Source organism: Acomys minous (assembly GCF_964271855.1).
Source record: "Acomys minous genome assembly, chromosome: 9".
In the NCBI taxonomy this organism is placed as follows: domain Eukaryota; kingdom Metazoa; phylum Chordata; class Mammalia; order Rodentia; family Muridae; genus Acomys; species Acomys minous.
The window spans coordinates 29651431-29678463 of NC_140490.1; the positions used below are offsets into that span (position 1 = coordinate 29651431).

Consider the following 27033-nt stretch of genomic DNA (forward strand, 5'->3'; position numbering starts at 1 on the left):
GAAGTGAAATTATGATAAACACAAAGACTGTTAAACAACTTAGCTTCAGACATAGAGCGAAGCGACTGAATTTGAATTACAGTTGAATTACAGCCGAAGGCACCATTTGTCCTGCTTCTCCACGTCCATGCAGGAGCATAAAGATGATGCGGGTGGATGCCTGTTTGAGAAGGAAAGTGAAGTGTTTGTGCAAGGAGGGATGAATTCTACCTAGCATGGGAGCCGCAGACACAAAAACTGGAGTGTGGATAGCTTTCCTTTATAGAGTACAGTTGACCTCTTGTCAGGTTGATTTAGAATCACCAGGAGAACAAACCTCTTGGCAAGGCTGTGAAGGAGTTTGCAGATTAGGTTAAATGTGGTAAGAAGACTCACTATAAATATGACTGAGCACCACCACTCCATAGACTAGGCCTGGGCTGAATAAACAGGAGAAAGCAAACTGAGCACCAGCCCTGATCACTCTGCTTCCTGACTCTGGACACAATGGATCCAGCTGCCTCATGTTCCTTGCCAGGATGATGGTATCCTTGACCCATGAGATTAAAAATAAATATCCCCAACTCCTTAAATTGTTTTTGTCAGTGTGATGGCTTGAATGAGAATGGCCCCCAAAGTTCATGTATTCAAATCTTGGTCCCCAGTTGGTGGAACTGTTTGGGAAGGATGAAGGAGGTTTCTCACTGGGGCCAGAATTTGAGGCTTCTGAATCCCATGCCATTCCCAATTAGCTCTCTCTCTGCCTCATGCCTGAAGATCAGAATGTAAGCTCTCCGTTACTGCTTTGGTGCTATGGGTGCTGACTTACTACCCTGCTTGCTGCCATGACGGCTATGGACTGTAACCTCCTGAAACTGTAAGCTCCCAACTAACTCTTTCCTCTACAGGTTGCCTTGATGATGACAATAGAAAATGTCTTATCACAGCAATAGAAAAGTAACTAAGACTGCCAGGTCTTCTGTCTTAGCAAGGGGGAAAATGACCAACACAGGCTACCAACTTGTGACTATGTATTCAAATGTGTGAGACATATTAGGGATATTTCATTAAAACCACCACAGGAAGTGAGAATGTGGAGATCCTCACAGAAGGAGGAGTATTTACAATGGGTCTTTGAGAATGAACCTGACTTTGATAGGCTGAGATAGGACAAAGGGAGGATAACACAGGTGGTAGGGATGTAAACACAGAAGCAGGAGTTCATGCAGTATGGGTTGAGGGAATGATGAACTCTTCAGCTTAGCTACGATATAGGACTTATGGGATATAGGTCATGGCTCTAAAGAATGGTTGACAGCCATGGTATGGGAGGTTCTGAGTGCTGGTGTGTGAAGAGTAGGCTGTTACTTTTTTCAATCAGAAAGTGACAGTGTCATTAATTTAGATGTCTGCAGAGTGACGGACTGAAAGAATAAAATTCAGGAGGGTTTTCAATAGGGTCTTCAAAACTATGACAAGACAAGATCATTCATCCCATTCCTACAGATCTTATCTGCTCCAAGTTGCTCCTCACTATAAAGCCTTTTAAGACAGTTTCATAAAATTTAGAATGTGTTCCCTGCACCTCATGCCCTTTCTGTGCAGGGACACAAATTCCATGGGCTTTGTTCTTTTTCGACCTCCAATCTATAAAAAGTGGAAGAGAGGGGAGCCAAGAAAGGCTGTGGCCATAGGAAATTATTTAATTCGAGGGTTTATGAAACAGTTCTCCAAGGCCAAATGTAGCAGGCCAAGTTGGCAGCTTCCTCCTTCTCTTGTTGCTCATCGATCATCCTCTAGGTGGCCACACCCAGAACTGAAGTTAATGGAGATACCCCAGATCAAGTCCATCCGTTACTTAAATATCACTTGTGATTTTTCAAAGGTTTGCTTAATGGTTCCATTACTAGCCAAAGTTCTGTTACCAGTCTTGACCTTCATTTTTTACTGAGCCCCAGTGAGAAGAGAACTGCCAAAGCCTTCACAGCACACACAGAGCCTAGTGCTGGGTCTTAAGCTCAGGTGGCCCATTTTGGGGTTTTCTCCCTGGTAATTAAAGCCCAACTTCTGCCTCCTCAACATGGATCCAAGGCTGCTTACTTAAGATATGGAAAAAAAATTCAATATATAAAATTAATACAATTAAATAATTCATGTTATCCAATATAATGGAACATAATGTAGCCACCAAAAGGATCAAAATGGCTAACACTAATGACAAACATAAATATACTTTTAAACTCATTCTACCTCATGGCCTCTTGATTATGTGATGAAGTAAACTGTTACTAAGCAACTACTAAACTACCACTCACCTAACCACTAAAGTAGAAAGTTTCAATCTTCCTAATAATATTTTTGGCATATGTATTATGACAGCATTTTAATTGAAGACAAAAAATTCTATAGTTCAAGATTATTTAATTTGGCAACAGAATCCAAGTCTAGGTAACAATCAGAACAGTAAATTCAGTGCCTCACACACTGGTGCCCAGGGGAGGCTGGCTTTAGGTGAGGCTGAACTCAAGAGCTCAGCTGCTTTGCTCATTTCTCCATCTCTACTGTCTGTTCTCTCTAGAATTTTCACATATTTGCTCAACTTTATTCTCATGGCAGTCTCCTTCTGGGCTGGGGAGATGTCTCAATGGGTAAAGTGTTTGCATAGTAATCATGAGGACCCAGGTTTGAATCCCCAGAACCCATTTACATGGCATGTAAATTGCACGACACCATAGCATGACTGTCTATGTTCCTGTTGCCCCACAAAGAGATGAAAGATGAACACAGAAAAATGCTTGAAACCTTGTGGTCAGCTGGTCAGTCTAGTGTACGCAGCAGGACGAAAAATGAGCAAACTAGCAAAGAAACTGTCTAAACCAAGGTGGAAAGTGTGAACAGACACCCAGGGTCGTCTTCTTACCTCCATATTCATCCGTAGCATGTATACACTTGCGCGCACACACATGTACATAAGCACACACACAAACACATACACATGCACACATACACACATGCACGCTCATACACATGCACAAAAACACACACACATGCCCACACACTGGAACACACATAAGAGGGGGTTGTCCTTTTATATCATAGACAGGATGGCCACCATCAACTAGACCCACATATTTCTCAAGAGGAAGAAGAAATTTATTCTATTGATAAACCTACGATGAGACTTTGGTTGACTCACTGTGACTTGATGTCAGGTGAGTCATTATGACGGATAGCTCATCAGGACTCTACAAGTGGGAGGAGGCTGACTCCTAAAGAGAAGGAAGCTGGTGAGTCAAAACATGCCTACAATTAGATTATCCTCCCCCGTATCTGTGGCCAAATCATTTCCCCAGCCAGATATCTATGTGTCCCCTTCAGCTGGTTTCTGTTCCTGTTCAAGCTCTATTCACTCTACTTTCCTCCCACCACATGATCCAGCAAGTGCTCTTTCCTGTTCTTCCCGCCGTGTTGCCTCTGTCAATGGTAATTTTAAAACACAGTGGCTTTTTCAGATAGCTTCGTCATGTTTTCATTATGTGACGACCAGTCCCAGCAGGGTGACGGCAGTTTAGGTCACTCCAACATAGTTCCCATGCATGACTCACACAGCAGATACTCAGGCGTCTGATCGATGTCCTTGGCTTTTCATTTTTCTACACTCAAGTCTAAGCAGGTACAACACAGCACTGTGAGGGAAGAACACGTACTGCAGCTCTGTAAATCTGAACCAACATCTGTAGTGGGGAAAGTAGTAACTGCCTTTATGGTAGCTGGGGAGTTTAAATAGATAGTGCTCATTTTTATCAACTCCCAGTCCATGGAAGCACTCAAGGAAATTTTAGTTCAGACAATTGCACTGAACTCTAATTTTCTCTAGCCTAAATTAAAATTATCCCAAGTTGTAGGGACATGTCTAGTTCGTTAATTATCTACATTTCTTTTTTGTCCCTAGGAGTAGGCACTCGGGTGCCTAGTGAGCCTATTAGGCTACGACCCAAACAGCCCACTTCAGCCCTAACTGTGAATCCTTTGGGATGGTATATGAGTTGAACTGAAGTTTCATAGATACTTCAGAACAACATGGAAGGACTTTCAGATTTTCAGGTCTTAGATAGGTGTTGAAATAAAGATGGAGTTTTACCCTGGCCAGTCTCTCATTTGTTTCCATAACTACATCACTCATAAAGGATCAAACAGTATTTACTTCTAGACATTTCCTTCTTGCCTCAGAGCCAAATTTCTAAGTGCTTTCTTATATGTCTCTGTGGCTTTGCTTAGAGTTCTGCTAATAAGCAACAGGAATTAAGACAACCAGCTGGGAAAACAGGCTGAAGGCTGCAAAAATACCAAACCCTGGACTCTATGCCCATTATTTGCATGTCTAATGAACTCTGGGTATTAGAGCAAGGCATTTCTGAACTGCTGGGTGTCTCAGAGAAGCTGAATCTGTAAGTAAGCTTGTTACGGATTCAAAGCAGCAACCCAGAAAACAGGTAAGGGCAGCTTCCATCCTAGAATGATGGAGTAAATAAGAACCAGCAGTTAAACAAGAGTGATGGGATTGCCAAGATGGCTCAGCCATAATGATGCTCACTGTCAAGCCTGGTGACCTGAATCCCAACCCTGGGGCCCACATGGTGGAGGGGGAGAACCGACTCCTGTAAGTTGTCCTTTGACCTTTACAGGCATGCCAAGGGCCATGGAATGCACCCCCACATAAATGTTCTATGTTCTATGTTATTTAACATGCAATAGGAGGAGGAGGAGGAGGAGGAGGAGCAGGGACTGAGACTAGTTTGCAGCTGTATATGGTAATCAGATTGCACAAGTATTTTTTTTTCTTGCTATGCTATTGCATTCTTTATACTTCTTTACCAACTTTAGATTGGCCAGTTGTAACAGTATTCAAGCTCCTGCTTAGATATAAGGAGCTGTGCTATGTTCTATATAGCATAAGACTAAGCACCATAATTGTAGGGATACCAGAAAGGAAGATAGCAGAACAATGGAGGACAGAGTGCTACTCTATATTATTAAGCCTTATTGCATTCACCTGTAACGACAACAGCTTAAGCTGAGTTCAGAGGCTTAGAGAATAAAAACTAATGTAAAAGATATGTGGTCATGACAGTGCAAAAAGAAATCCATGTCATTTCTCAAGATGACAAAGTAAACAGTATTCACCTATTCACTCTTTTCAGTTGATCCACCCAGTAAATCTTAAACACCAGCTACATAGAAAGCGGACAATGGATGCCAGGGTGGCTAATATAGGGTTGATGGAAATGATAGCTTACTTTAATAAGCACCCTCTGGATGCCTGGCATTGTTTTAGTGGTTTTATGTATAATCGCTCATGTAACCTGACCAACGGCCTCATCTCTATTTCACAGGTGTTAAAATGGAAATGCAGAGTGGTTCTCAAAACTATCAAAGTCACAGGAGTGGCCGATTGTGGTTCTGGGCTTTTGACCCAGAAAGTTGGGCCCTAGAGACTGAATTCTTAACCATTACTTCTTACTGACTCTACATGACAGAAATTTGAGCTCAAGACTAATAGGAATAAAGCTAGGAAGTGGAGGCTAGAGCTGGACATTATTCAGATTTGGGTCCTTGGAGATTAGCCTCAGACATGAGATCTAAAGCACAGTCTAAACACCCATGCCAATTTCATATGCGCCTATAATGCATCTTCTTAATCTCTACTCCCTAACTCTCTCTAATCCCTTTCCCATTCCACCCTTTCTTCTCCCCTATAAACCCCATTTCTATTTCCATCTTATGTCTGACCCAGTGAGCTTCAGTAGGTTGCCTGCATGACTATCGGTGGAGAATAACTTACTAGCGTGTGGTCACACCACTGAAGAAAATGACTATGATCAGTTTTCATGACTCTAAGAAAAGGCTTTGTCTTATTTTTAAGATGGAAGTATCACATGGGTTTTCTTACTGTGAAATGACACCCAAAACAAAAGCAATTAGGGTGAAGGAGTGCTGGCCAGTGTTTACATCAATTTGACAAATGGTCATCTGAGAAGGAATCTTAAACGATAAGATGTCTCCATAGCACTGACCGATAGGCAAGCCTCTAGAGCAGTTTCTAGATGGATGATTAATATGGAAGGGTTCATCCCACTGTGGCTAATGTCACCTGGACAGGTGGTCCTCAATAGTATAAGAAGCCAGTTATGGAGAGCAAGCCACTAAGAATCAGTCCTCCATGGCTTTTTCTTTAGCTCCTGCCTCTACGTTCCTGCTCTGAGTTCTTGGCCTGACTTCCTTCAGTGATGTAATATAAACTGACAGTTGTAGGATGAAGTAAGTCCTTGCCTCCCCAAGCTGTTTTTGGTCATGGTGTTTTATCACAGCAATAGAAAGTCTAGCTAAAGCAGGAGTTATAAAGAAAAACCCAAGATAAGATAAAAATCTCAAAGAAAATTGTAAATAACTCTTATAGAGGGCTCCTTTCTTTCCTGCTCTATCCTATATGGGACTTTCACCCCAACTACTGTGAAGCTAAAGTAGGGTCCTAACTTACTTGGAGAGATTCAATAGGATTGGTCTCTATTATTAGAGATGGAGGCAGAGGCAGTGTAATAGCTCCTGAAGCCTTCTAGAAGAAGACAATATCTTAAACTGGTCAAGGAACTGGAGGTGCCACTGTGTTCTCTAGGATGCCACCTAAAAAATAATGTAGATCTATGGAGGAAGATGCCTCAGAACTGAGACATTCACACTGAGAGAGAGACATAATTGTAGAGCTTAGCCTGCTAAGTAAACAAGTACAGTGCAAGTCAGAGCTCACCATGAGTGTAACTGTTCAGTGAAAACAGGTCTGACGTAGAAGAATTGCCTCTTGGGCCAAATTTGTCAGTATCTTCAGCCACTGTTTCTACAAGCCAGAAACAGCATGTAAAACATTAAACTTAGGTAATATTGTGGAAAATATGTAGTATAATAACAGGCATATGGCGGGTGTTCAATGGCTGCCATCTACTGCTGTATACTTCACATTGTAAATCATGATTTCTCAACCCCTGAATTGGCGATATTTTAAGCTGGGTAGTTCTTTGCTAAAGGAAGCTGCTCTCACCACTACAGAACATTTGACTTTAGCAGTATCTCTGACTTCTACCTCCTACATCCCTTTAGTAGTGGTAAAAGAAATTGACCAAACCTTGCCAGTGTCTCATGGGACAGTTTCTCAGTTTATTTGGGCTTTTGAAACAAAACACCAAAGGGCAGTGTTTATAAAGGTGACCGGTTACTTCCTCATTGTTCTGTAGGTTCCAAGTTCAGTTTAAGCTCTCTGATAAAAGTTGCCTTTGGTTTCTAAGACGAAGCCATGTCTGTGTTTGCTTAAAGGCTATATGTCCAACAGAGTGTAACCTCAGCCTATAAAGAGAAACACTACCTGAACCATCTGCTATGAGGGCTGAAATCTGTTAAGGAAGAACCCTTCTGCACCTAAGGACCTCTTAAAGGTTCCTTCTCCCAATACTTGAATTTTCTCTTTGAAAAAAAGGCATGTTTTGCCAATGTGATAGAAAAGGTGAAACCTTGAAGAGGTGATGAGGACATGTAGGTTCCTCCCCTATTTAGGAGATGAAGCCATTCACAAATAAAGGTTTCATACAGTTTGCACACTGGCCCTTCCACATTTTATAATTCAAGATCTCATTGCTCCTCCTGTTTGAAGGATGTGGTAACATGGTGCCATCTTAAAAGGATAGAGTAGCACTCACCAGACATCCAGATATGACACCATCTAGCCAAAGAACTTCGCGGAGCAGGGGAGATAAAGAAATCTGCTTTAACAACTACCTGTCTCAGACATTTTGTCATAGCAGCACAAATGGACTAGGATAAGGTGGGAGTGTCATATTGCCACCCCTCTCTCCCCTATGTACTGGACATCACTGATCTACTTGTCAGGGGAAGCAAGTAGAAAGACATCACATTTCCTTTTGCATTTGATGAAAACAAGAAGCTCACAAGAAAAAGAGTTTTGGTGCTGGCCAAATTCCCTAGTTTTTGACTTTCTAACTGCATAATGAGTTCCGTGGAAAAAGAGGAAACAAGTAAACACCAGATGAGAAGGGGACAGACACTGTCCACCAACCCTCTGTGGACATTTTTCCAACAGTGGCCAAGAGCTGTGGTCTCTGGAAGACCCACACTAGTCCTTTAAGCAGTAACTGGCTTTATTAAGGCTAACCCCTGTGTTTAACTTACTATTTGCAGAGACATGATATCAAACACAGTGGAAATTTACCTCTATTTAAATTGTAATCTAGATTTCACTTATCATTAAAAAGCTTTAAAGAATTGTAGATGTCAATTTTGATAGAGCACTTCCATAGTATGCTATGGACATTTTAAATGAATTAATTTATTTGCCTTTATCTGTTCTGTTCTTGGGGGAAACTATTTGTTCATGCAAATTTTATAGTAGTTTAGATTGAGAGTTCATTCAAAGGTGAATTCATCCCTTTTGTATTGTCAACATTTCTTTTTTCAGAGCAAGCAGATGGAACGTATAACATATGGGCTGTGCACACACATGCCTGACTAGTCAGGCTTTGGACTTTGACAAGCACATCTGTGGTTAACAGGAAACATATTCATGGGTTCAAATGACATTATTTCAAGCATTAACTACATTGTGTCTGGGCCAGAACTTAAAAAAAAAAAAAACCAATGTTCTCCATTCTATCTGCCAACTTCCAAATGCACTGGACTATCTTTAAAAGGATTCCATGCTCCTAAATGTATGGGACTGCTTTCCTCCTAGGAAGTCACTGTCCCTTCTTAGTCTCCCAAATCCCTGTCCACAGGCTTTCATCAGGCCAATGATATGAGCTTCATAATGATTCTGTGGGTTTTGTTAGTGTAGCAAATGCTCTTTATTCATCCATCCATCCATTTTGGTTTGCCTGTTAAGGATGTTCAGTGAAAATTACTTAGACATGAAGTTGAAGTGACACTGTGAGGAAAAAGACAGTAAGAAGAAAAGAAAAGAAGAGAGAAAAGAAAATGAAAAAAGGAAGGAGAGAGAGAGGGAGGGAGGGAGAGAGTGAGAGTGAAAGAGAGAGAGAAAGAATAAAACAGCAAGAGAGAAAGAACAAGAGTGAAAGAGAAAGCAAAAGACACACACACACAGAGACAGACAGACAGACAGACAGACACACACACACAGAAAGAGAGAGGGGGGGGGAAGAGTCTATTGGTTTTAGCAGTGCAGATAGTGAAAAATCCAAGTTGTACCCATGATCTCACCCAAGTCAATGCTTGACTAAACAGAAGCACTGAGTCTGTGCTTACCTCCTGTTTTCTTCCCTCAGCTGTGGACTAAGCCTGTACTTGAAAACACAGTCATGACCTTCTGGTCATATGACAGAGTGAATTATATGGAGAAAAAAAAAAGATCACTCATACCCTCTATTTTAATAGTTATCACCTCAGACCCAGCAACGAGTCAAGCTATACTTAGGGACTTGGGGCAGGAGAGGACGTCTGGTGTAGAGGGACCGAAGACAGTAGAGTCATGAGGGCTGTAGCCCATTGAAGAAAAGTACACCTTTGTCTTCAGCACTTTGTAATATACAGGGGGATCATTAAAACTAACGGCCATAAAAATGTTCTAATCAGGTATCATTGACTTTACATTACAGTGTGCCCTTCCCTGTACAGAGCCTGCAGGCAAGCACCCCTCCATCCTTACAGCACCCAAGCAATGTGTGAGTCATTACTAGCTGCAGAGAACATAACAGGCATAACCCTAACTCTTAGGGTTAGCGCACTCAGAGGTCCAATCCACACACTGCATCCATTCTTCTAGCAGCAGCCTGGCTCCCGAGCTTTCAGGCCAGCTTTCCAAAATCTGCATGAGAGGGTTGACTCATTGTTCCCTTTCTCTCTTGGGATTGTTTTGAGAACATATTAAAAAATATTTGGGGAACACTGGGCATAATACAAATGCAAGCCAATATGGTTGCAGTGGGTAAACTCCCTTGTCTCATAAGTCACTGCTCATCAAATTGGTCTCCTAGTGGGACTGGAGAAGAGAGTTCAAAGAATACAACCTCTTTCATTTGCCCGCTTTTCTTTCTTCCTTCCTTCTTCCTCCTTCCCTTCCTTCTTTTAAAAAATTAATTCTTTTATTTACTTATTTACTTACTTACTATAGTTTATTCATATTACACCCCAATTGTTATCCCCTTGCTTGTATCTTCCAGTTCCTATCCTCTTCTGCCATATTCCCCTCCCCTAGACCTCAGACAGGGTAAGGGAGTCCTCCTCCCCTACAGTTTGACCACAGCCTATCAGGTCTCATCTGATAGCCTACATCGCTTCATCTGTAATAGAATCTGAAGGTAGATGTTGAGAACGGTTGGAATTCTTTGAAGAGTGGGTTACTGAGAATGTAGACCACTGCTTACGTACTCACTCTGAGAGCATCTTGTCAGGCGTGTGAGACAAGTCATTCTTTTAAAGCAACTTCACCTTCAGTTGAGAAAACTTAAATCCCCTCTGAGGTGAGAGCTGAAAAGATCCAGAACATGGATCCTGGGGAAAAAGGCTAGCTTGAAAGCTATGCTCTCTGAAACATGACAAAGTGTAACCGGATGAGACACATCAATTTCAGAATCACAAATCATTCAGGTGACCACTTCTGCCTTCTGAAGCTGGCATGTGTCCTTCTAAACAAAGGCACACTGTCTGTAGTGACACATGGTAGCTGCCTGATTCCTTTGGCTCCGTTTTCCTTTTCCTGCTTCTGGATCACTTAGCATAATTAGCAATTAACACATCCTCCTGAAGATATTCACATCCTCATTTTTACTTTAAAAAGGCAATTTGATATTTTTCCAGTAGATTGAAATATTTTATAGATGGCCATTAATAAATTTGTTTCTAGTCTGTCTGAAACTGCCTGCACTCTGGCATCCCTGATATATAACACATAAACCTGGCCATTCTAAAGCCTGCTTCCTGTCCTGTCATCGGCAGAAAGATAAACCCCAGACGAGCTCTCCCATTGCTCTAGCATCAGAGACTCATAGCATTCCCTCCATAAATAGATGTTGAAGAAGCAGAAGAACCTAGAAATCATCTGTTTCCGCAGTGGCCGGCACAGGAGCTATCCTGGGCGCAACCTCACACACTCCCTCCTGCTATTACTTCTGTAGAATATTGTCCACCTGAGGATCTTGCACGACAGGTTTGGGTTGAAGTTCTACCCCTGGCCTGCTGCTGCTGTGGTGTGGAAGAGCAGATGTCATCCCCAATATTCCCACTCCGTATCTATGTGAACAATAATATAAACTAGGGCTGTTGTGAATATTAAGCCAGCTCAGTACATTCTGCAAGTCGTCTGAGTAAGATATGATGTCATTGTTGTGACTCCTGCTTATTATCAGTAGTGTCGCCCTTCTCACTTCTCTATCTGCTGATCTCATTCATGATGTAGGGTATCATATCCTACAAGAACATAAAGCATGATGGGAATTTGCTCAATTTCAGATGAGTATTTCTTCTTAAAGCTGATTGAATCAGCTATTGTTAGCATAATGCGAGAACTTCACTGCACCATACTACAAGTCTGACAAGGGCCAACCCAAATCCTATAATTTAAAAAATCCATATGTATGTTCTAAGAAAAAACAAAATACATGTGAGTTCAGTTTTGATTGCCAGCTTGACCTAGTCTAAGGAGGAATTTTCCATAAAGTGTTGGGTAAGAAAGCTGGCCTGTGGGCATGTTTGTAGGAAGCCTCTTTGGTTTTGATCACTTTCACTGAGATGGAAAGACTGTGTCCTGGGTCTGGCATGGACTCTACAGATTAGAGGAAGTGCTGAGCTCTGGCTTCCATGCAGTAATCCACTGCTCTTTCTGTGGATGTGGCGAGACTTAGCTGTTCTGTATTCCAGCCACTTGACTTCCCCACAGTGATTGGCTCCTAGTGTCAAGTTACCTTCACTCCACACAGTGAGCCAGACAAGCCTTTTCCTCTTTATCACAGCATTAGGAAACAAAACTACAAAAGACAAATCACACAGCAGTCTGTCATCAAAAACATTCTTCATGATCTACTAACTAACAAGCAGGGTATGAATATTGATTATTGAGAGCAAAAAATTGTACGCCCCGTCATATCTAAGGAACCTTTGCCCAGGCACTACACATTCACTGCGGCGAGCACTGAGGATGCCGGACAGTCACTCCTCACTGCCTGTAGTCTGTGACAGTCCTGTGCAATAAGCTTTCAGATGCCGAGAAAGACTGTTTTTTTTTTTTGTCTGTGGATTGGGAGTACATAATTCCTATTATTTGGTTGGTCAATGTCCCCCAAAGGCCTGTGCTGAAATAATTAGTTTCCATGGTGGTCCCTTGAGGGGATCATGGATAAAATATGGGGCCCTATGCATGGTCCTTAGAACACTGGGAGAATGTGCCTTTCAAGGTGATTGTGGGGTCCCAATCCTTCCACTCTTTGTTTTCTGGCCATAAATTGAGCAGTTTGCTTTACCACAAGCTCCTCACTACTGTTATTTGACACCTGTACCTGAAGCCTAAAAATAAAGGGTCCGTCCAATCATAAGCTGCAATTTCTAAAACCATAAAAATCCATTTCTTTATATGTTAAATATTTCAGGTGTTTTGTTATAGAAACAGAAAATCTATTATCAGGAAAATGTGCCCATAAAGTTTTAAGTAAAATTACCCATAAACTTTGTGATATTTATTTATTTTCCTTAAAACTACCCACATCTTAAAAAAAAACAAAACAACAAACAAACAAACAAAAAACCCCAAAAACCAAAAAAAAAAAACACCAGAAACCCAACACCAAAACCAAAAACAACAACAACAACAACAAAAAAACCAAAAAAAACCAAAAAAACACAAAAAACCCAACAACAACAAAAAACTCCAAACAACAACAAAACTGGAGAGTTTTGCATCTCCTTGGTGTATGTATGGTCCCATGAGAACAAGTAAGACTATACTAATTTTACTAATCCAAGTCATTGAACCATTGTCAAAGACAAAGGAAAGTAGTGGTGGGATACTGAAGGAGTGATGGGGAGAGTGGGGGCAGGGTGTGGAGAGTGCAAAGAAAGGGGGGGCAGGGAGGAAAGGAGAGAGAGAATTTAACTTTTACTTTGATTTCCTTATAATAAGGAAACAATTTCAAAAAGCACAAATCATACTAAGGGGCTACTGAAAACAATGGCTACCTCACTCTATAATGCTAGAACTACAAGTCCACAGCAGGGCTCCTTTGACTTTTCTGGGGTCTCCTGGGCTTCCTTACCATTGTTGGCACTGTCTACTACCAGTAGGCATTGTATTTTCTGTTGTAGATCTGAGAGATCTGGATGATAGCACATATGATTGCTTTCCACACACCAGCCTGAGAGATACAGGTCACTCCAAAGCCCTTCAGGCCCTAGCCAAGGAAGTTATAAAATGTCGTTAAAAAAAAGAAAAAAGACAACAACTTACAATGAGTGGGCCCCGGTTGTTTTCGCGGTACTTGTTCTGGAAGAAAATGTACACTACAGTGGCAGCCAGAGAGTAGAGAAAGGCGAACACAGCCACGGTGACGAAGAACTCTGCCGAGGACGAGGAGTCGCCAACCAGTGCCAGCTTCTGCCGTTCCTTCCCCTCACAGGTGGGCACTTCGAAGGTCACCTGGTGCAACCTGAAAGCAGCAGAGGCAAGAAGACACTTGACATGTTGTAGGAGAAGTGCTCACTGTCACATCTGCTAACGCTACATTAGCTACGGTTGGGAGTTCTATGACGCATCCACTAGAGAATTTGCTAACGAATTTATAGATTCTGGCTTGGCCCGTGGGAATAAATACTGCAGAGGTGGTAATTCAGCCAGCAGAGGCGAGAAGTCGAAAGAGAACTGAAATGAGCACAGCCCTCCGCTGAGACTCTAGGCTTTCTCTCCTTAATGTGTGTGGCCCAGCAGCCTTGGGCCCTGGGCCCTGGCTGTGTCCCCAGCCTCTTCTCAGTGTGTTGAGACTTGTCCTCCTGCTCCTCCTATAGCCTGCTTAAGCTGCCTCAGTTATACTGAACGGGGTCTCACCTGGCTGATATTCTTCTGTCAATGGTGGCCTCCTCAGTGTCTAGGCACTATATCCTCCTTGGGAAACCTCCTGATAAATATTCCCCACAGTGGTTTCCTTGCTTTTGACACTCTTATTGCTTATCTTCTTACTTTTAAAGTAATTATAACTACAGCATTTCTTCCAACGGTTTTAATTCCATCATGCTGCTTTATGACGTGTGTGGTGTTTGTTACAAGGTGATGCTTTCTAGATAGCATACTTGCTTGTTGCTTGTTTCTTTTTTCTGTCTGCATTGCATCCTCAGTAGTAACTACCAATCTCTGTTGTAGTGTGGGGTTTGTTTATTGTTTGTTTGTTTTGTTTTTCTCCATTTCATGTACTTCAATGGTGGCTTTTATTACGCATATCACACTTGAAAATAAATACAAGAACAGTCTTTGTTCTTTGATTGACCTTTTAGAGTGTTTAGATTATGAGTTCCCTCAGGAGAGCATGAAGCGCAGCATACATGGTCCATGATGGCGACAAGTGAAACGCTTAAACAACACTCTCTGCTCAACCACAGACACTCAAGGAAGACATATTACATGTACATTACAATGTTGTGAGCTGAAACCAAGTGCTAACTGTAATTTGGTACAGGAACCAGGAGTGTTCAGAAAGGACTGTTATGGAGACACTTGGAAATCTACAATAATGAGGCTCCTTAAGGTCCCTGAAGTCTCACTTGGGAAATTGCCTGGAGAAGTAACTATTCATACAGCCATTCCTAACTCATATTTAGGGTAATTTTTTTTCTTACTAGGCCAAATGTAAATAACCCTTTCCAAGTGTCCACAGTGTATATACCCTACCAGTTTATATAGTAATGGTAACCATGAAATAATACTAATAGAAGCAGAGTTAGCACAACAAAACCTTTCTCTTGTGTTACATTGTTTTGAATACATTATTTAACTTAATATCCACAGCAAACTCTGCAGTGTGGGCTCTTTGTTGACCTTTGTCACTTACTGATAAAGAAATGAAGACTTGGAAGGCTCACATAATTTGTCTTAAGACGCCCAGCTAGTTTTGGTGGACCCGGGGTTTAAATTCATGTCTGGCTCTAGAGACTTTACAAATGTCTATATTAACTTGTTTGTGCTAACTAATCAAGACATTAACTAGGATAAACACTTCCAAAATGAAGCCCATGAGCTGCTGGCATTTCATATATAGCAAGGCGCCCTCCTTGATGCACTGAGCACTCCAGAAGTGAAGCCGCATTGAAAGCAGAAGGAGGAAAAATCCATTTTGTAAAGACATACTCTTTTTATTTCCGTCCTTGACTGAGGAAGCAGTTTGCATTGGCCACTTGACTTTGTGGAAGGATCTTTTCCTTTACAGACAACCATGTTAAGCTATAATGTGAAATAAGCATTGGGAATAGCAGTCCGGGTGATCGAGTCAGATTTTCTTCCATAACCTGTTCTACGGGAAAGCAGGGGAAATGGACGAGACTGAAACAGTAATCATATGAATGCTGAAGCAGATGCTCTCACAACACCTGTTTCTTCCCCATCTTTAATCTGCCATTCATTGAACATGCTTTTGGTAAGCAATCCTCCATTTCACACAATTAGAGGGGTGATGGTTCTGGAATGGGAGACAAGAGATGGGATGGTTTCTGCTCAGGTTGGTGGTCAGTGTTAGTGAGGAAGGTGGACATTCTGAGGGGCAGCCTGGCTTATCCCGGGCATAGGGCAGTCAGGGAAGTTTCCCTGTGGAATTTACCTTTACTGGTCAGAAATGACCAGGAATTGTCCAGATCAAAAGCAGAGAGAGAGAGAGAGAGAGAGAGAGACAGACAGACAGACAGACAGACAGACAGACAGACAGACAGACACAGAGACACAGAGACTCAGAGGCTCAGAGACACAGAGACACAGAGATACAGAGACAGACAAGAGACAGGGGTTGGGGGCAGAGATCCTACTTCATGTCCATGTGGATGGCTACCCTGTGAAAAGATTATGAGAACAGCAGACGCTGACACGATGTAGGGAAGCTGACAGGCTCATTCACCATTGGTGGGAATGGGGACTGGAACAGCCACTTTGGGAAACTGTGGCAGTTCTTCAACTGGTGAAACACTGAGTACTGTAGGTCCGAGCAACCCTACTCCTAAACACATGTGCAAGAGACATGATAACACATAATCACACAGAAACTAGCATAAGAATTCTGAGGCAGCATATTTCTTAATGGGGAAAAATGGAAACAACCCAAATGTTCATGAACTGATAAATGGATAATCATGGTGTATTTATCCATGCACTGCTGCTTTTAATTTACCAGTGTGGCCTAATAATGTTTATTATCTGGCCTATAATTATTATTATGGCAGTATTTTCTAACCCAATAGCAATCAATCAAGACATAGACACCTGTGTCTTTAAAATACCCTTAGTTAACCTGGGGCAGGGCAGATATTGATCCCCTAAACTACATCTCATAGTGGAGCACGTATGGAATATCTGCCCCAATCCCATCCCATCTGCTTCTAATAATTTCTATCAAGCTACCTCCCATCCACAATCCCATATACTTGCTAATGTTCTTCATCTGGGCCAAATCCTCCATCCACGCCGGCCATGGGCTTCTCCTCCACCTAATCCATGGTGCAGCCTCCTCCTTCTCTCCTCTCCTCTGGTCTCTCTTCCTCCCAAGATTCTCTCTGTCTCTCCCAGTCCTGGAACCTTAGCCATGCCTATCCCATTTGCCCTGCCAGGGTGTGATGACCTTTTATTGGACAAACAAGTTAGGCTTTTAGGCAAGGTACAGGTGGGTCACAGAGACAGCAAGCAGTAATTAGCATCAAAATACATCAGACCAACCTCCCACAATGCACTATTATTTATCAATAAAAATAAGCAAGCTCTTATACTTGATATACCATAAAGAAACCTTGAAAGCATTTTGCTGAACGAAAGAAGTCGTGTGTAAAAAGTCAAATGCTGCATGCTTTCCCTTACAGAAAATATTCCGAATAAGCAAATCCATGGAGCAAAGACATAGCTTACTGCTGCACTGTAGCTGGGGATGGAAGAATCTGCCATGGTGGTTAAATGTGCCAAGATTTGTTTGGAGGGTAATGAAGCAGACCTAGAATCAATTGTTGTGATGGAAACACCCATGCAGCCATGAAGATGTTAGTATTATATTAATATACTGTTCATTATAAATAGTGAATTGGAAGGATGGCTCAGCAGTTAAAACACTTGCAGCTCTTCCAGAAGATTCAGGTTTGATTCACAGCACCCATCTTGCAGTTCAGAACACCAAGTAAGCCCAATTCTAGTGTATACGTTGGCCATGTTTGGCCTCTGAGGACACCAGGGGTGTATGTGTTACACAGACAGACATGTAGACAAAACATGTAAATAAGTACAAAAAATAAAATAAAGATAGTAATAAAATGGTGAATCATTTGGTAAGTGAATTAAATTTATAAAATATTACAAAATAGACAGAGAGGAGCATGTGTCAAATCTGAACAGGTGAGAGGCCAGCATATTGGGGGAACATAGTGTGTGTGTTTATGTGTGTGTGTGTGTGTGTGTGTGTGTGTGTGTGTGTGTGTGTATGTGTGTGTATGTGTAACAGTGAGTGGGGAGGAATGCACTGTGGGGAAGAATGCAGTGTGTGTGAGGAATGCAGTGTTTATGAGGGGAATGTAGTGTGAATGGGGAATGCAATATGTGTGAGGAACACAGTGTGTGTGAGGAATGCAGTGGGGGGTGCAGTGTGTGTGTGTGATGCAGTGTGTGTGAGGAATACAGTGTGTGTGTGGGATGCAGTGTGTGTGTGTGGGATGCAGTGTGTGTGAGGAATGCAGTATGTGTGGGGATGCAGTGTGTGAGCAATACAGTGTGTGTGTGTGTGTGTGTGTGTGTGTGTGTAATGCAGTATGTGTGCGGGATGCAGTGTGGGTAGGGAATCAGTATGTGTGGGGAATGTAGTGTGGATGGAGAATAAGTGTGGGTTGGGAATGCAGTGTGTATGGGGGGATGCAGTGTGTGTGAAGAATGCAGTGTGGGCAAGGAATGCAGCATGTGTGAGGAATCAGTGTGGGTGTGGAATCAGTGTGGGTGGGGAATTAGTGTGGGTGGGGAATCAGTGTGCGTGGGGAATGCAGTGTGGGTGGGGGATGCAGTGTGGGTGGGGGATGCAGAGTGGGCGGGGAATGCAGTGTGTATGGGAGGGATGCCGTGTGTGTGAGGAATGCAGTGTGTGTGTGGGAATGTAGTGTGGGTGGGGGGTGTAGTGTGGTGGGGAATGCAGTGTGTATGGGGGGATGCAGTGTGTGTGAGGAATGCAGTGTGTGTGTGAATGTAGTGTGGGTGGGGAATGCAGTGTGTGTGTGAATGTAGTGTGGGTGGGGAATGCAGTGTGTATGGGGGGATGCAGTGTGGGTGAGGAATGCAGTGTGTGTGGGGGAATGTAGTGTGTGTGGGGGATGCAGTGTGGGTGGGGAATGCAGTGTGTGGGGGGAATGTAGTGTGGATGGGGAACACAGTGTGTATGGGGGGATGCAGTGTGGGTGAGGAATGCAGTGTGTGTGTGAATGTAGTGTGGGTGGGGAATGCAGTGTGTATGGAGGGATGCAGTGTGGGTGAGGAATGCAGTGTGTGTGTGTGAGAATGTAGTGTGGGTGGGGAATGCAGTGTGTATGGGGGGATGCAGTGTGGGTGAGGAATGCAGTGTGTGTGGGAATGTAGTGTGTGTGAGGAATGCAGTGTGTGTGTATGTGGGAATGCAGTGTGGGTGGGGAATGCAGTGTGTGTGGGTGGGGAATGTAGTGTGGGTGGGGAATGCAGTGTGTGTGGGGGAATGCAGTGTGTGTGAGGAATGCAGTGTGTGTGTGGAGGGAATGCAGTGTGGGTGGGGAATGCAGTATGTATAGGGGAATTCAGTATATATGGGGAATGCAGTGTGTGTGGGGGAATGCAGTGTGGGTGAAGAAAACCATCAGGCAGTGGGAAAGGAGATGAATGGTGGAGAAAAAAAAGAAAGAGAAACATCCAGAAACCTCTACTGGGGGTGGGACAGAGGCTGTGAGAATCACGTTACAGATGTTGGCTTTAACTTGAACATTACCAATATTTTCTAAGTATAAGCAGCATGAACAACAAACCCAAACTACCATGTAAGCAAAACCTGTGTTTCCTGATGCAACTATTTGGATCTACACCGGGATGTGTTCCAAGATCAGCATGTCTTCATCAAGCCAATTCCTGCTACTGGCATGCAGCACCTGGGGCGTGTTAGCATGGGACAGAAGCTTTGGGGTAAGGATATGACAGACTCATTGTTTTCTCCACCATCTGTTGAATAACATTATCTCCATTGCTGATTCATTACTTTAACTAAAACGAATTGTTAACTATGCTCATTTGTATAAAGAAATAAAATCAAACTGTAAACTCAACTGCACCTATTAATGCCAGTGACACACAGTGGAATGTTTGGCTCATCGGCCATTCACTGATGTGAAATCAGGATAAAGGGGAATGGAAGTGGAATTCCAAATGAATACTTGACCTGAAGAAAGGAGCGAGGATACTCTTGGAGGGATAATGTCAGCACAGGGTTGTCAGCACAAGTAAATAAATCCAGAAGAGATAAATAATATGTAAATTTAGGAATCAAGAGATGCCATGTGCTTAAGGCAAGAAGAGCAGATATAGTAGGATCAGTGTTGAAATGGAGAACAGAAAGATATTTAAAGGTGATATTTATTGTTTAAATTTTTCATTCTATTATACAGTGTAATAGAATATAAATATGTAGAACACAATTAAAATTTGATGTCTTTGTCTACTGAAAAAAATTCATCCATGCATTTGAATGTGCACGTGGTTAGGTTTTTGTCAACTTGACACAAGCTGGAGTCATCTGGAAAGAAGGACCTCAATTAAGAAACTGCCTCCCTCAGATTGGCCTACAGGCAAGTCTGTAGACCATTTTCCTGATTAATGATTGGTGTGGGAGGGCTCAGCCAACTGGGGATGGTGCAAGTCACGGATAGGCTGAGCAAGACATAGGGAGCAAGCTGGTAAGAAGTGTCTGGCCATGTTTTTTCCCCCCAGTTCCTGCCACAAGGTTCCTGATTGAGGTTTTTTCCCTTGACTTTCCGAGTTGTAAGATAAAATAAACCTTTTCCTTCACAAGTTGATTTTGGTCATACTGTGTAATAATCACATCAATAGAAACCTAATTAAGACAATGACTACACATTTCTACTTCCCATCCCCAGATACATGCATAGGTTCCTTTAGGCAATATATACCTGTGTCTCTGTGTGCACTGTTGCAGAAGAGAGGTTACCGTCAGCACATATTTTGTAGCTGCAATAATTTTATGAGCAAACATCATTAATTTAGAGCCTAAACAAGTGACAAAAGCTGTTCCCTGGAGATAGAGAACGCCTGCCGAGAATCTGGAAGCTGCCCGGTCCACCTCTGATCTTGTGAAGGAGTCAGGAGGCAATTGCTGAGGTTGCAAAAGGCACCAAATTCAATTTGTTGATTCCAAATGTATAATTCCCTCATTCCCTCCTTGGTTGACCTGACCCAATCAAGGGGTAATTGAATTTTTCTGGGTTTTACTGCATTTTGTCTGTCAAGAAAAGGTTTCCATTTTGGAGTAGTTTTTCTCTTAAAAAAAAAAATTACCAGTACACCCTGGGAACGATTTTAAACAAACCATGACTCTCCAATTAAAGTAAAGAAATCACCATGTGTACAAAGTGTTGAGTTTTCTTTGGAGGGGCTAGAAGAATGTTAAACTATTTCTTCAGTAGTCTGGAAAGGGAAGGCAGATGTTGCTATATTGATAATAGTGTTAGTGGGATGGGGAGATGGGTCCGTGAATAGGACTCTTGTCAACACAAACACAAGGACCAGAGTTCAGATCAGCAGCACCCACACAAAATACTGGGCTCTGGGTCCAACTAAAGATCCTTCCTCAAACAGGGCAAAGAGTGACTGAGGGGGACTCCCAACATCAATTTGGGGCCCCCACTTGCATGTACAAACTTATACATGCAACCCACAAGCTTCCCCCCACCTATGAACATATATACACAAACTCATGCATATAAAGTGTGTATACACATAAAAATAACAGCACTTGTAGTAACAACTGGTGACGTGTTTTTTCTACATCCAGTCAGTGTGCTTTATTCTGGACTCGCCCACTTAGGTCTCTTAACGCAGTACTGCTAGTATCACTATTGTATATAAGGGAAACTGAGGCTCCAAGTATGCAGTGATCCAGCAGAGCTCATGTGTCTCATGTATGGCACAGATGAGTCTCAAATGCAAGCAGATCAAATGGAGACCATTGAAGAACTGATGCCAATTTCTGCCTCTCTGCTTGGAAGGTTAAAGCAAAGTGAAATTTCAAGCTGAATGCTTATGTTAAAATAAGCAAGCCAGCTGCCCTGCACTATCTCATCCAATGGCATACAAGTCATCTAATCGGCAGAGTTTACATGGGATAAAATTCTAAGGCATTATTCATTCTGCTACCACATGAACATGTGTGTAGTACATAATATCTACCCAGCCATGCTGGTTGGGACTCTGCATACCAATCAATACAGCATCAGAAAAAGCTTCCTGGTTCCCAAATCTTATGAGAGTTTATCCTGATCCCTGTGGGCAAATGGTCTGAACGTGTGGTCCTAAGAGAGTGGTTCTGTATGGGCAGTGAGACACAGGGTAATGGCCAGCCCAGGCCTAGCTCTAGGTAGCAGTGAGGTTCTGTGATGAGGTTTTTGAGTTCACTGCAGGATTTTTCAGCAGGTTGGGCACAAACAGGTTAAGGTCCCACCAATCCGTGAGTAAGTGACTTAGTGGAAGACAGTGAAGCCGTACTCCAAGGGCTGCGATCCAGCCCGCAGCAAAGTTGGAGCTCAGTCATTTTGGACAGACTAGTCAGAGATCACTCTGCTGACATAAAGAAGAGCCCAGACTTCCTGACACCCATCTTTGAGCTGTTTTCCTTGTGCCAACGTCCATTTCTAAAATTTACACCACTGCGCTCCACATGATGCTCAACATCCTTTCATTCAGGGGGATTCAGGAAGTGCGTGCGCCAGTCATTAGCGAGTGGTCCAAAGACTTCTAGGAAAATGAAATGGAGACGGTCTAAAAGGCTGGGGAGGACAAACCTCTGCCTGTTACCTCAGGTTTTCTTGTGTCTGGTGCTGTTTAGGAAGATGACAGTGATTTTACATCTGCTATTGCTAGGTGCCAATCACCAGTGGACGTTTATTGAGTCCAAACTATGGCAGGCGTGGTGCCAGATGCTTTTACGCACTATTGGACATAGACCATAGCGCAGGTAGTCTCCGTATCCTTTTGCTGACGAATGAGGAGATTTACTGGCATAAAAGTCTCACGAGAGTTTGGGGACCGTGGCCATCTCAAGCTGGCTCTAACGACAAAGATCCAAAGGAGGCTACCTTTGATGCCACTTTCACCTCAAAAGACTTTTTTTATGCTGTGATCCAAATCCGGGGAAACTGTCTCCTCCCAAGAGCCTTTGGTTGGGATCTGTTTTGGGTGGAGGTGGCATGAGAGGACAAAGTCAAGCTTGGGCCCAAACATGGGAAATTCACCCACTGTGAGGAGACTGAAAATGCGCTAGCAACTGGGCTCTGACAGCGTAAGATAGAAGACTCTCTCCTTGCCGCATAGAGGGTGGAAAGCAGTTATCTGAATGCAAGGCTCGCTCACTGGGAGCTGACATGGGGACCGGCATACCTAGGGAACTTCTGGGAAGAAGCGTTACTGCCAGGCTGTCTGCAGTGTCAAAACAGGCGGATCATGAAACAGCTCAGGACCAACACCCTTCTCGCAGAGCTCCAGCGTGAGACTGCCTGCTCCCACCAAGGTCAGCAGACATGACACTGAGATGATAACCTCTCCCCAGCCTGCTTGACTTCAGTGACAAGCTCAGCCTCTTCATTTTCACAGCATGGCTTAGGCAGACAGAATCATGTTAGAGCATGGTTTGATCCTAACCTTGAGTAAATCCGAGGCAGCCTGATCCCCAAGGTCTATAACAACAGTGTATATTCACTAGAAATCAGTTCTTTGAGAAGGAGAAAAACGGTGAAAATAAAATGTTCTTCAGCACGACCGGCATGCTTGTCCTTGACTCACTTATGCAAGAATTGTGTTCCAGTTTATTGTCACTTTAGAAGGAACTTTCTGTTATTTTTTTTTTTTTTGTCTTCTTTGCTTTACTGGTTTTTTTTTCCTCCCACAGGAAATTGAGTGAGATGTTGGGAACTGTAATTAAAGGTACTGAAAACAATCCTACTTTCTGCATGATTAACTGTATTCATGCATGTGAGGCAGGAAAACTGGTGCCCTGCTCCCCAGCTCCCAGAGCAGAGATCACATCTTCCATCAAAAGATATTGTGTTGGTAACAGAGAACTCTCCAAATTTTACTACACACACACACACACACACACACACACACACACACACACACACACACACTTACTTCTGCATTTGCATTGTGTAGAAAGAAAACTTAAAATGAGAACAGAAGCTTGCAGGTAATTAAAAAGGAATGGTTCTGCAGAGGCAGGCCATGGCCAGGAGTTGAACTGAGAGCACTAGAGCTATAAAAACCTTCTAATGACTCACAAAGAGGCACCTCTGAGCTCACCAGCTATGATTTATTCATTTTGGTTTCTTCAAATAGAATTTGAGTAATAGAAAATTCAGATGGCCTCTCTATTGCCAAAGTAACATAGATAATAAGGTTACCAATTTATCTGAAGTCAAATCCATCTTTTCTTGGTCCTGTTTGGTACTCTACCCAAGTAAGTTGTGAGGAAAAAAAACATTCCAGAGAGCCTTGAAGAGAATCTTGGGTGTTCAGCTGAAAATGGAATATATGCTCATTTTATTTGGTTGAAACAATGTTTCATGAGTGAACCATCCAAAGGATTTGATTAAAATGTGTTTGTAACATTCAAAAATAAACTACTATCATGGAGGGTTACAGAATCTCTTCCAGCTGACATTTTATTTAAATTAAGGTGATTTGATTCATTAATTCTGTGAACAGGTACAGATACATTTAAAGAAGAAAAGTACAATGATTCTTTTCCAGTGATCAACTTAAGTAAAATACAAAGAGTCCTCAACCTACCTCCTGTGTACATGAGTGCACATGTGTATCCACTAGAGTGTGGAGTCCAGAGATGAACACTGGGGTCATCCTCAGGAATACTGTCCACCTTATTTTGAGGCAGGGTGTCCGACTCCCATGGTATGTGCCAGTTTGGCTAGGTTGGCCAGCCAGCTTGCTTGTCTATGTCTGCTCAGTGCTGAAGTTACAAGTGCATGCTACCATGCCCAGTTTCCCACATGAGTTCTGAGGACGGATGTCAGGCTCTCATGCATGGGAAACAAGAACTTTACTATCTGAGATATCTCAGCCTATCGACTTTTATTACATAACCATGTGACCACAGCATAGCTTACATTTAAAAAGAGATATATCATATTCTTAGTTAGCAGTCATTGGCTACGTATAAATATGGTGTATGAGTCCCACATCATACAGGTTGTCCTGCAGAGCTACATAAAGATGATTGGTAACAATTTCCTAAAGGTTCACGCTATATAATTATTGATATATCAGATTGTCAGTAAGTTTCCTAACTCCAAAAAATGATTACAAACTTTGTCATTTTGGTGACTGATGGAAATTGCAAGTAAGACCTATATTTTAATGAGATTACATGCGGGCTGTAGTCCTTCACTCTGCCACTACTAACCTCATCTACTCTAACCACGAGGTTAACATGGAGACAGAATTCAAGCACCAGTCTAGTCAAGGACATGCTATTTCCAAAACACCAGTGTGCTTCTGGCTCTGACACACAGTGTGATTCCAGCTCGGACACACAGTGTGCTGTTTCCATTTTCCTTCCAATGTAAAGCTATCTTTTTTTCCATCAACTTGAAAGGCAATGTAAATAATCTTTACTAACCATTAGCTGTGTGACAAGGGCCATGTCTCTTTTGTTTGCTTGTTTGTCATTTGCTTTGGAGCTGAGCCTCAAAGCCAGAGCCCTGTGTACGTCTCATCTGCCTGTGTGTTCATTCGCTTATACCTTCACACTGAGCGTTTGATAGAATGACAGATTCCATCGTAAACAACTAGAGATGATTTTCTATCAGAGCCTTTGTTGTAAGTCAAGGAGGTATCCAAATAATCTATTCCAAAAGATGGCAGTCAACATTAGGATGGAGACTACATAGGGCTTAAGCCATCTTAAGGGTCCCCTAGGGGACCAGAGGCTTAGTTGAGTTATAGAGCAAAGATTAGTGTCAAATATAAGACCCCAAGGAACTGGGGAAATGACAGGGAGGGGCACTTTAGGCCTGAAGTAAAGTGTGTGCAATTCATGCTAGGAAGGGGAGACTGGATTTCCATGGGAAATTTTGTCATAATAGCAGTAACAGAGGTGGTATTGATTACAGTCTTTTGCACCACCCACTGTGCTCTGTGCCCTGAATGTTGTACTCACTACATCCTTAGTATAACTCTAGAAGCAAATCACTGTTATCCTTATTCTACAAATGAGGACACTTGAAGCTGAGCCCACAGGAAGCCACTCCACTGTAACTGGCCTGCCTAGAGAAGCCTAGAGAAGCTCTCACTGCCACGTGAGTGTTCTTTCCCTCCATCTGCCACACACGCGTGTGCTCTCCCAGACCAGATGCTGTTGAATCTCTCCTCAGATGATCATCTGAACCAGCTTCTTCTACGCCATGTGGAGAGTGGATGTGTAGACTTTCAGAATAGTAGCTGTGAGAAAGCTGGTTCACTCAGAGTCCGCTGGTTAAACAAAAAGACACAGTGTACTTGAAACACTGGATGAAGGTACACCACTGCCGCTTTGCCAGTGTTTGAGGTAGAGGCTGATGTTCAGGGGCAAAAGAACGCAGGTGTGTGTGTGTGTGTGTGTGTGTGTGTGTGTGTGTGTGTGTGTGTGTGCGTGAGCACGTGCCTGTGTGCCTGTGTTACTGGGTTAGAGGCTTTCCCCCCAAAGTGTTTAATGGGAAATATTCCAAGAAAAGAGAACAATTTCAGCAAAAGCATTACTGACTGGCTTGTCTTGTCAATTTAGTTTTAGTTGGAACTGATCTGGAGGTTCTTGGAGATACTGCCCTTAAGGGAAAAATTTTATGAAAAGCCTTTAAAGCAATGGCTACATTTCCCTTGGCTTCAGAAAAGAAACTGTTGTGAGTAGGATTTGCCTTGCCTTTCAAGCTGCTCAGGGAAAGGGACACGATGGCTCGCCGCCTTCCTCAGCTCTAAAGTTGGCATGCCGTGGCTGTTCTCTGGCAATCTTCCATTGTGTTGTGTCTAGCTCAACCACTTTCTACATAGCCAAACCAGTGTCTTGAACTCCTGTCTCTAATTCAGTCATCTCCATTTTAATTCCTCAATGGAAGGCAGCTTAATATAATAACTCACAATGATATGGTTGGAAAGACTTTGGAGGTTGTCTGAGCATACTAATGCAAGTCTATGACAGAGCATCAAAACTGTTTTAAAAAGGAAAATGGCATTACTGAAAAGGCCCCTACAACCCCATAGTAATATGTCAATAAACATCCCCCTCTTGTTATAGGTCAAAGTTTATCTTCTAGAATGCTTTTCCCTCTTAATTCACAGAATATTTAAAAGGACAGAATAAAACCTAAATTCACTTCCCTCCTTTCAAAACTAAAAATCAAGGTCTCCCCCCCCCACCTCTCTCTTATAGTCCTGGCTGTCCTCGAACTCTGCTTCCTGAGTCCTGGGATTAAAGGCATGTACCATCACACCCAGCTCTCTCTGATTTTTCTCAGACAGGGTTTCTCTGTGTAGTCTTG

General features: G+C 42.7%; 1 protein-coding gene across 2 annotated transcripts in view; it reads right to left on the reverse strand.

Moving 5' to 3' along the window:
* The window catches only part of SYNPR (synaptoporin), a 306233-nt gene that overhangs the window by 34226 nt on the left and 244974 nt on the right, over window positions 1-27033 (reverse strand). For both annotated transcript variants that reach the window (XM_084797148.1, XM_084797149.1), the window contains one exon: window positions 13493-13691. In XM_084797148.1, the coding sequence (XP_084653274.1) occupies window positions 13493-13691 (199 nt within the window). The remainder of the gene's footprint in view (window positions 1-13492; window positions 13692-27033) is intronic.